Source organism: Phaethon lepturus, unplaced genomic scaffold (assembly GCF_000687285.1).
Source record: "Phaethon lepturus isolate BGI_N335 unplaced genomic scaffold, ASM68728v1 scaffold11827, whole genome shotgun sequence".
Lineage (NCBI taxonomy): Eukaryota > Metazoa > Chordata > Aves > Phaethontiformes > Phaethontidae > Phaethon > Phaethon lepturus.
Genome location: NW_010554093.1, coordinates 16,205 through 27,844, shown reverse-complemented (window position 1 = coordinate 27,844; position 11,640 = coordinate 16,205). Strand labels below are relative to the sequence as shown.

Genomic DNA, 11,640 nt, shown 5'->3' with positions numbered 1-11,640 from the left:
TATACTCTCCTGCTTGGCTTGATTTCCGAACCATAAAAGCACCTTCTTTTCCCTAATTAAAAAAAAAAGACAAAAAAAAGTTACAGGGAACAATGAGGTTGGGATTAATTTCAGTGAACTTTAAGCTTTTACGTAATGTCCACAAAGGAGAGAAGGAGACAGGACTCTTCTGACGTCCTTTAAGGACTACATTAGCACAAGATGAATTATGCCTGAGAAATATTTATTCCTCTCCACTAAAAAGAGGGTCTAGGTAAGTGGTTGTGGTATCCCCTTGTAAATGTTTAAAATTAGGCCACATACATCCCATCTGAATAAGAGCTCTATCCACCACACTCGGTTCCTTTACATAATGCATTAGACTGATGTATTTTCTATTGCCAAAGTATTTCTGAATTACTGAATAAGTAGAAAGATTTTCTCTGCACTCCATTATATTTGGACTATTTTTAGTCTTTATGTGGTACTCCAGTCCTAACTCTCACTATCCATTTTTACTTCTGTCAATGGTTTATCATACTGGGCTGGAAATTCTGGTTTTCTACCTCTACTGTGCTAGGAATGGCTATTGCAGGGAGGAAAGAAGACATCTAGAACCTCACATACAGGCCAAAGTTCATTGCTGTGAAGTTTTAAAGGAAAGTTCATGCCCCCTTAAAGTTAACTGGCATCAGAAGTATTCAGCACCTTTTGGGACTGGGACATAACTGTCTTTCTCCAGTGATTCACCACACTTGAATTTCATTCCTGAACCTATGGTGCAGGTCTAAGGGAAAGAAAACTGAGCCAAGGCTCCCAAAGTGTCAGGTTCTATCAAAGTTGTTAGTGGCTGAGGACCGATAAGACTGCCTGTGAGAAAGCAGCAAGCCACAAGAGGCAATCTTGTTGACGCAGCGCATCCAAAAGCAAAGCATGGCTGAGTCTGGGTCTCCTCCAGAAAGGTACATGGACAAGTATTTCTGCAGTCATCTGCTATAAAGACCTGTACACCTGACTAGTCCTATGGTGCTATCCATCCTTGATCCTAGTCAGCTGCATCCAGCCAACGCTCAGCGGGCATAGTACTGAGTTTACTCAGGGTTGTCTGCTTGTCTGGGTGAACTTCTTTGACTCCACATTTGTATATCATAAAACTATCACAGAGGATTTCTCTAGACTGACCTGCAGAAAGAGCCACACTGGAGAAAACAACACAGGCCTAGAGATAAAACCAAAAAGCAGAGCTTTGAGGGAAAATGCACTCAGTGTGGCTTTGTTCCAAGCCTAGTTTAGAGGTGAACCATCTGTCCATTTATGTAGAAGAGCCATTAACACATACAGGCATTTTTGGAGATCTGTTTGTCAATACTAAGCACAAGTGTTTCTAGCACTCTGTAATGCTACAGCTATTTGAAAAGCATCAGCATCCTCTAGCTACACAGTATAGCAAAGACAACAGGCACAGAAACATTTCCATGGTCATTCATATACAAGTGATAAAGGATATGCAGGGACCTTCTGACGGAGCAGCTGCTCAGACTGGGCACGGGAGATATTACCAGCATACCAACTGCAAAAAGAAATATTGGGCTTATTCACAGGCTGTTTTCTGAATAAGGCACAGCAGACACATGAAGTATCATAGAATCATAGAATAGTTTGTGTTGGAAGGGAGCTTTAAAGGTCATCTTGTCCAACCCCCCTGCAATGAGCAGGGACAGCTTTAACTAGACCAGGTTGCTCAGAGCCCCGTCCAACCTGACCTGGAATGTTGGCATCCACCACCTTTCTGGGCAACCTGGGCCAGCATTTCACCACCCTCCTTGTGAAAAATTTCTTCCTTCTATCTAGTCTAAATCTGCCCTCTTTCAGTTGAAAACCATTGCCCCTTGTCCTTTCGCAGCAGGTCGTGCTAACAAGTCTTTCCTCTTCTTTCTTACAAGCCCCCTTTAAGTACTGGAAGGCTGCAATAAGGTCTCCCCAGAGCCTTCTCTTCTCCAGGCTGAACAAGCCCAACTCTCTCAGCCTGTCCTCACAGGAGAGGTGTTCCATCATTTCTGTGGCCCTCCTGGACCTGCTCCAACAAGTCCATGTGTTTCCTGTGCTGAGGGCTCCAGAGCTGGATGCAGGACTCCAGGTGGGATCTCACCAGAGCACAGTAGAGGGGCAGAATCACCTCCCTCGACCTGCTGGCCACGCTGCTTTTGATGCAGCCCAGGATACGATTGGCCTTGTGGTCATGCTGTGAGCGTACATTGCCAGCTCATGTCCAGCTTTTCATCCATCAGTACCCCCAAGTCCTTCTTGGCAGGGCTGCTCTTGATCCCCCCAGCCTGTATTGCTACCAGGGATAAAAGTCAGCGGGTAGACCTGGGACATGAGACGAAAGGCAAACCACTAGTTCCCATCTGCTTCCTCTCATCCAGTCGCTCTCGCCCTGAAATATCTGGGCCCACTTTGTGACTCTAACTTTTTACAATAACTCCTTAGACGAGGATGCTGATGCCCTAAAGTTCTGCCAGGAGCTCTACCAGAAGCAGTTTGCTCTGTTTCCTGCAGACCATGACACAGCTGTCTCCCTAAAAGCTGGGAGGTGCATAGTTCTTCTCTAAATTTGAACCTTCTGGTTGTCATAATATTTAAGTAAACTGAGAGTTCCCAAAGGGAGGAAACAAGCCTGAGATTCCAAATGGAGGAAACAAGCCAAACATGCTATGTCAGATCAGTTCAGGGAGCTGCAATGAAACCTTTTTAATAGCAGTTTACTTTTATGGAGCATCCCTTTAGTGTACAACACGGATTTGTCTAAGTGACTTTTTTGTCTGAAAGGAAATACATTTATGCCTTTGAAAGTCTGTGGGCAGTGATGTTGCTGATGACAATGTCTATAATTATTATGATTATTATGACAGCCATATGTAGGATACCGTTGCTCTAGATATAGTGGACATGTAAAGTGGAAAGACAGTCTCTGCCCAAGGAATCTTTTGGTTCTCATGAAGACATATTCTATATACTTACTCATGCTTAGCCATACTCTGCTCTTCTGCCAATGTCTGTTCAGTGACACTGGTATTTTCCCTGCAAAGACAAAACAACATGCTGAAACTGTGAAAAACTAGTTATAAAAAAGACCTTCCTTGGGTTAAAATCATACTACATATATTTTTTGAGTAGTTATGCCATGGTCTAAAGTGAATATTTCAAAAAGTTGAGACATATTTCATTGTATGGATTTTTTTATGACTTAGTAAACACACAGCCTTTGTCCTTCACTGTGCAATGTGTTTGAAAGCCAAATATTCTCTGTGCATGCTGTAACAGGCAATGAAACTACATACCCTTTTAGTGACCTTATGAAGAGATTGCATCTACCTTTTCAAAATTTACATGGAAGATTTCCAAAACTGCACAACCCTAGACTTTCCAAATAAATGTTCTTAGCATGATAGACAACAGGAGTTCATGTGGCAGAAAAAGAGGCCTCTAAAATAACCTCCTGTGCAGAAATAATGATTCTTACTTATGCTGCCTTTTGCAGAATACTGTAAGAGTAGGGTTTTTTTAAGGAGACTTCTGAATCTTGTCCAATGTAGTTTACTAAGAGACAATCTGTTATGTTTCTGTGAGATTTTCAGTCAAATACTTAGGCATACATTTAATGCTTACAATGTTGTGTCATCTTAATAAAAAGGGAAAGATGGATCTGATGTATCACTTCCACAGACCTGGACTCCCTTTATCCTGCACTGGACTACTCACATACATACAAAGGCATGAGAGTGCTAGTGAGGCTGATATAATGCTGACACAAGAGTACAAAGATTGAAATCCCAGCATCACTAAAGTCAGTGGCAAAACCCTATTGCGTTAAATGATACCAGGACTTTAAATTGATGTTTTTTTGCATTAATGTATGAGTCAAGAAGAAAAATTGTATCTGATTCTATACCTTTCAGGAAACTTTATGCTTAGGACTCAGAAAGTTATTTAAAAAGAAAAATATTCTGGAAATATTGCCTAATCTTTACTAGAGTGGTAAGGAAAACATTTAAGCAGTGGATGGCTGCATATTGATTCACCTTGGCTCATCATCATTCAGAGATAACTTTTGCAAGTAAGTGCTTGGTACAAAACCTTCATTCCTGCAAAATAAACAGTTCACAGTTTAGATATCGTACATGACCGCATCTTATATTTGGTCACTCAAAATAGGAAAAGAGATTAATCAGATAGTCACTTTTTAGAATGCCACTAACATAAATGCTCATGGTTAAAACATTTCTGCTTTTACTTACCATGTAGAAAAATACAGAAGTAATTTGTTTTAGAAAATTACATTTCAGTGAAGTACTCTTTTTGCTAGTCATTGAAATGGCTTCTTCCTCTGTGATTAGTTTCATCATACAGAAGATTGGAGCAGCTGTTCAACAATATCATTACATGCCATCTCAGTTGCTGTAATGAAGGACACCAGTGACTAATGGGTGCCAGCAGAGTATCCAAGGTCGAACACAGAAAGTCAATGGGCAGGCTCAGCACTCCACCCGACAATGCCAGATGCAACTGGGAAGCTAAGCTAAGTGAGTATGGACAGCTGAGGTACCACTTGAAGCAGCTGGCAGCATGGCACGATGGACCTAAGTTATGGGTGCTAACAGGCATCTGTCATTGTAAGGAGGTGGCTGTATGCTGTGCCCATCATAAAAATAAACAGGGGGAATAAATGGTGTGTTTGAATACGGATGGACACAAAAAGGAAGGATTTCTTGAGCACAGTTCTCAGTAGAGCGAGAAGAAATCTGAGAGTGCATGAAAACAGGTGAAACAGGAAATTCCTCATGTTTGTTCCTACTACGTTCAAGAAAACAAGATCTTCAATTGTTTTCAAGCAAAATTTAAAGGTTTTGTTATGATGTATATGTGACTTGTCCTTACAGAATCTATACTGCAAAAGTCTGAGTTTCTCAAGCCAAAAAAAGAACTGTAAATGTCCCTCTCTGTTTTGATCTCTCTCTACTCCTTCATTCATCTCAGAGCCCTCTACTTAGGCTCTGTAAGCAGAGCTGCCTGTATCATATGCTTTTACAAAGCCATAAACAGTCCAGCGAAGGCATTTAGGAACATATCTCAGCTTATAATTTATTACTGTCTTTGAATTGCCAGGGTTGTGTGCTGCTTTCTTCATCCAGAACCATATGACAATCCTATGAGTTATAAAGTCCAGATGCTTTACCTTAGTTAAGTTTTTTTTATGTGCTGGTTTCCTTGCAGTTGTAAACTTAATCAGTGAATTATGAGTGGATCAAGTAAATTCATTCTGTTCCAACCCAGTCTGGGCATCGCCTGGCTCAAAAATTCTTCCCTTCCACATTTCTATCAAGTACGTAAAATCAAACTCAGCTAGTATCCATCATAAGACAGACAAGGAATCTTATCTCTTCTAGGCAGCTCCTGTTTGTTGCACCGCCTTTGTCTCCAGTGTACTCCTAAAGCTGTTTCTCATTTAATAACTTGGGAAGAGATGCTCTTTTCTGCCCCAGCAGGATATTAATGAAAAATATTTTAAGTTGCTGAAGGGGATTCCTCCACCTGTGAATCTCAAAGAGAACAATTAAACTCTTCTGTCCTTTGCAGGTTGAGGTGCCCTGTCTCTGTGGAAAAGTATTGCTAAAGCTGGGGTGAGACTGAAGTAAGAAGTGATTTGTGCTTCAGCAGCTCTCACTGGTCTCCCTGCTGCCACTGTTATTGCAGTAGTAACAGGGATTGTCTAAAAATGGTTTAGTGCAAACAAGAGTGGCAACATTTTGTGAGGAGAGATTTTATCTTTTTATTCACTTAAACTAAATAGTTGGAAAAAATGGACAGCTTCCATATACACAAGCCCTTCTTCAGACACATATCAAAATTAAGGCCGCTGGGCACTATCTTAGTACACTAGGCAGTGACTGTTGTAAATCTTGCCCAACCTGTCAGCCAAGGATGGTAATGAAAATGGAGTTGTACAGAAGACAATGTTTAAAAGCTACTAAGGTAATCCTAACATAGATCCTGAAAGGTACCAGGGCTGCCTGCAATGTTGTGTATGAAGTTGAGGTATGTGGAAGGTCATGGTCATGGAACAAAAGTATTCTGCTGCGCATACTTACCCTTCCAAATCCCTTACTTTCCACCAGTCAGAATCTTCCTCTTGCAATACATAGTATTTATTGCTTCTGACAAGCTGGATAGCTGAATTTCCTTCGGGTTCATAGTTGCATTGGGCCACAGCCATTTTCAGGACCGACTTGTCTGGGGATAGGACCTGAAGCAGGCTTCTACGCTTCCACTTATGAAGACAGAGGAAATAATATTATAAGGAGATGCAGCACAGGGTACAGTAAGAAATAACATGTGACAAGTACATATCACTTATATCTTCAACATGTATAATGACATGAGGGAAATTAGTCGAAGCTAAGAAGATGGGCATGGGCAAGCAGCTTTTTCTTCATCCATTTAGAAGCACAGCCCATAAACTGTTGTCCACATTTGTGAGACAGGTGAGAACAGAACTAAGTTCCATGATAATGATGCCAGAAACAATTAATCCTGAGTGGAGGCTGACACTGCTGTAATAGGAAGCTCTCATTACCAGGGTTGCATGACAGACCTGACACCTATCAAAACCTGCCACCTATCTGAAGCTGATACTACTTAATGAACAGTTGCAATTCATGTACTTTGGACACCACATGATCAAATTGTGCTTTACTATAACTTAGTGTGTTCATGTCCTGTTGTATCAAAAGACTCCATCACAGTACTATAAAATAACTTTGTTTTTTTTGAATGGCACTTGATCAATAAGTAACATTACTTACCATAAAGCACAACAAGCATTAGTCAATTGTTACTACTAATCACCGAAAGCATAAAGCTACATTCATTCTAAATAATTCCCTTATCATGTTTTATTGATGTTTTTCTGCTAAGCGTATTGGATATAAGGAATCCCATTCCTTGATGCCTAACTTCCCCTATGCAGGGTTAAATTAGTGTAGGTATGTAACTATGGGATTCATTTTACCTAGTTTTGACCCATGTCTTCATGTGAAATATGTCATCCTACAGAAGTGTCTACCTCTCATCACTGACTGTTGAGGACGTCTACACAAATGACTTGGATGAGAAGCCTGACATTAAAGTTAGGTGACATCAATCTAACTATAGGCAAAAGGACATCTAAAATTAAGGCACTGAAATGCATTTAGAAATTAGGGAAATGTCATAACTGAGAAAATCCAGACATCACGATTCTTTAAAAGCAGAGCAAACTGACAGCAAAGGATGAGCAAAGGATAAGAAAGACTTAGGAGAAGAGGCTCCAAATGTCAGCTATTTGTAATTTAAAACCGCTGTAATGCAATGCCAGGGAAAAATGCCAAGCATCCTGAAGCAGGCTATGATTCCTTTAAGTCAAGTCCAAGTGACCATGGAGTTGTATGTTAGCTTGTTTCCTCTATATTGACATTTTCTTAATTAATTCAAACAAGGAGAAACCAAAAAGCCAAATAAATGCCTGATTGAGTCCACTGAACCAGAAGACACACATGATCTCTTCCTGCAAACACACAAAATCTCAATCTGATCTCACTAAGCTCCAGTGGAGATGCTCATTCTTTAAAGCCGATTCACTCACAGCAATCCTCTTCATTTGACTGGAAATAGGTCTGTTATTCACCAAGTACTACTACTTGAACCCAGTAGGGCTGGTTCCTGTTGGTCATATATGACTTTGTTGGAAAGGAACTTATAGCTTGAGGGCCTGTGTTAGGCAGGATTCAAGTCTTAGACTGCTCATTTACTTTGTGGAATAATGACAAAACTAAAGTTGCCTGCAGTTGTCAGGAAGATGAGGAGAATTATAATACAGAGATTAAACCGTTTTCTCTTTGAAGCATCTAGTGATGTTAGAGCAAGCTGATGTTCAGTAAACGTGTGTATGCGCTGATGTGCACCTCTGACATTTGACCTTGGTAGTTTTTGGAGATTAAATTGTTCTTTCTTAATTTCCTGTGTTTTGCTTGTGGGGCAATCAGAGTGTCATCCTCTGATGGAGCTTTCATCTTTTTGTGTGAACAGAAGAAATTGCAAAACATTGGCCAAAGTAAATGGTATAAAGATCCTGCCAGGGAAAGGAACCAACCAAAGATGAGCACATCAGATTTACATCCCTTTGGGTTTCACTGCTGGATGTGTATTTGTCTGTTGCAATATTCTGGATGGACTTCACCTGTAACCTGGTATAGATTAATGTTCTGATTTGTGTCCATATATACAGCTTTCCATTTCCAGCACTGGCTGAAAGCCCCAGAGCATTTCCTAATAGTAACTGAGTGGATCTTATTATTTCCTTTATCTTGGCAGTGACATTATTGTGGTTTTTATATTGATGACTGTGCTACTGTCATCTAGAGAGACCCATAGGTGACAGTCTGAGATTCACCTGCGATGTGCATACGGGGAACAGTTATTATCTGCAGAACTGCACCCCTACCATACAGCTGGAAGCATGTGCTGGATCACTTCAGCTTCCATAAAACTTGTCCAATACATAAGCATGAGAAGATATGTGTGTGCACTCAGCGGACTTCTGTCTGATCTACTGCAGTATTGGTCTGACCTACATGAACCATTTACCATCGCAAAGACAGTGAATGCCAGGCACCAGGAGAGGTGAAAGTTTCTCAGGCAGGAAGCTCCTGCTCCCTGCTGTTATCAAAGCACATGGGAAGTGCCCACTGGTTCCCATGAAGGGACCTTTGTGCTCACTATTCTTTGTAATGGCATCACTCTTTAGGAATCAGCTCCTCTGTGGGAGGCTAGACATATGATGCTGAACTGATGAAAGGGACAGAGGCATCAAAGCTGCAGGATGTAAGCACGCAAAAGTAATGCCTCATGCGAAATGTAATGCCTCTGCTCGGTTTTGCCAACATGCAAAAGTAATGCCTCTGGTCAGCTGGGAAGAAAGCGAGGGAGCAAGCCTTGCAGAGGCTGGAGAGGTGAGGGACATGAACTGAGATAGGTGAAAGGAAGTCTGGGGGTATGGTGGTACCTCTGATGATCAAACTGAGTCAATGAAAGGGCAGAGTAAAAATGTGCTGAGAGCTTATAGAAGTAGCTCTGTGACTAAATATAGACTGTTCCTCACCATGAGAAGTCAGTATTAGCCTTCTTAACCTGATTATATCACATGGCTTGGGAAAATGAAGTCAAGTTGTTCTAACCAGATGTGGTAGTTATTATATCTGCATTTACTGAACTTGTTTTAGAAGTACCCATCTGAAAACTGTCATGTCCCTGCATTTTAAATTTCCCTTTCAAAATATGTTCTCTGAACTCAAGCAGATAATAATAATAAATCATAAAGGCCTAGCAGAAGCCAGCATGTTCAGCAGCAGATTTGCATGACTGATGATCTCTCCAGATAGACAAAGCACCTCCTGTTGGAAGCCAGGCAAAACAGACCACGGTATTCAAAACAAGTTATGCTGCTGCGTGTTCACAATGCTATTACATTCAAATCTCATTATCAGAAAAAATATCAAAAGGTTCTTTGTCCATCGCTTCTTTCCAAGGTTTTATTATTATTTTTCTTAAAGCTCCATTTTACAGCTCTTGTGATTTTATCTTCTGTCTCTTGATAATTTATGTGTTTCTTAAAGCCCTGGATGTTCATGTCAACTGTATACAGAAAAAATCCAGCTTTTTTTCTTTTTTTCTTTAAGTTACTTTCTGTTTAACAGAGAGAGGCTAGGAAATGTATTCCGTATTCTAAAGATACAGAGCAGAGGACAAATGAAAATAAAACAGTAAATACAAATTTTAAAATCCCATGATTTGGAACCCAACCTGGATTAATTTGGAGGAGGTTGGGGCAATGATCTGTGAATACACAGACAGACCATACTGTTAGTCCTTTTTTAAATAGATAAAAACATCATAACCTAAGCCACTTCGTTCTTTTCTATTCTCTTGTCATTGTTACCTCCTTCCCACCTACAAACCTTAATAATTGGGCTGGGCAGTAAAATTAAGGTCAAAGATACCACTATTGCCCTTGTATTTGTATAGGAGGAGATAGATGAGGAAATAAGCATAGAAGCAGATCTTCCAGTCTTGCTTTTATTATTAACCTTGCCAACTATTGCTCTTCTTCATCTAGCAATTGCTAGAGGACTCAAGAGGAATTGAGCACGAGCAAGTGCTATTTGGCATCCTGGTGTCCTGTTTTTCTCTTTGGGTGTGCGAAAGCCTGGCTTTCTCAGACAGGCTCAGTGGGTGATGGTGGGACACCACACTCCTGGGTTTGTCCTATATAAAGTCAATATATAGGCAAGAGCACATAAAGAGCTCAGATGCACTTTCCAATTCATTAACTTAGAGGCTGTCTCTGTGAAGTTGGGCTAAACAGACATTCCTAACCAGCCATCTGTATTCCTGACCCAACCCCAGAGCAGCACGGCCTGGGACTTGCCTGAGATAAATGCAGTTCATTTCTCACCCACGCAAAGCAGGTATATTTGTTCACATCTTCAGTTACACTGTTTTCTCCAAGTACTGTGAGCACCATTTTCACTGGGGAGGGGGGAGGGGAGGAGTTTTTGACATCTTTAGGAATAGGGACCTGTTACACACTAGAGAGCTAATTTTGGTGGCATTCCCTGGTCTCACTGGGAAATCAGTGTATAAAGTAAAAGACATGCCTACAAGGGCTGTAACCAGTACTGCCACCAGCACGTTAAACTGAACTGAACATGGATGAGATTGTCCCAGTTTGCCATTTACAGCAATTTACATGGAAGAGAGAGATTAGTCCTTCCCTCTGACATGCTGATGGACACAAAGATGCTGAATATCCACTGCAGGTTAGAGGTTTACACCAGCTTCCAGTGAGTGGCTGTTTGCAATTCTCCATCCCATCCCACAGCCCTCACAGAATCACAGAATGGTAGGGGTTGGAAGGGACCTCTGAAGATCATCTGGTCCAACCCCCCTCCCAAGGCAGGATCACCGGGGGCAGGTTGCACAGGAACGCATCCAGTCGGGTTTTGAAGGTCTCCAGAGAAGGAGACTCCACAACCTCTCTGGGCAGCCTGTCCCAGTGCTCCGTCACCTTCACGGGAAGGAAGTTTTTCCTCATGTTGAGGTGGAACTTCCTGTGCTGCAGTTTATGCCCATTGCCCCTCGCCCTATTGCTGGGCACTACTGTAAAGAGACTGGCTCCATCCTCCTGACAGCCACCCTTCAGATATTTATAGACATTGATAAGGTCCCCTCTCAGTCTTCTCTTCTCCAGACTAAACAGCCCCAGGTCTCTCAGCCTTTCCTCATAGGAAAGCTGTTTTTGGATGACTCTCTCCAAAAGTTTCCTGTCTCTCTTGAACTGGGGGGCCCAGGACTGGACACAATACTCCAGATGAGGCCTCACCAGCGCAGAGTCGAGGGGGAGGATAACCTCTCTCGACCTGCTGGTCACACTCTTCTTAATGCACCCCAGGATACCATTGGCCCTCTTGGCCATCAGGGCACATTGCTGTCCCATGGATAACTTATTGCCTACCAGGACTCCAAGGTCCTTCTCCATGGAGCTGCTTTCCAGCAAGTCATCCCCTA

At 41.7% G+C, this 11,640-nt stretch overlaps 1 protein-coding gene across 1 annotated transcript in view; it reads right to left on the bottom strand.

Moving 5' to 3' along the window:
* The window catches only part of BMX (BMX non-receptor tyrosine kinase), a 29,260-nt gene that overhangs the window by 9,294 nt on the left and 8,326 nt on the right, over positions 1-11,640 (bottom strand). Inside the window, exons 6-10 of the mRNA XM_010291719.1 lie at positions 6,129-6,307; positions 4,062-4,124; positions 3,001-3,060; positions 1,495-1,549; positions 6-52 (exon numbers count right to left, since the gene is read on the bottom strand). Of these exons, the coding sequence (XP_010290021.1) occupies positions 6-52; positions 1,495-1,549; positions 3,001-3,060; positions 4,062-4,124; positions 6,129-6,307 (404 nt within the window). The remainder of the gene's footprint in view (positions 1-5; positions 53-1,494; positions 1,550-3,000; positions 3,061-4,061; positions 4,125-6,128; positions 6,308-11,640) is intronic.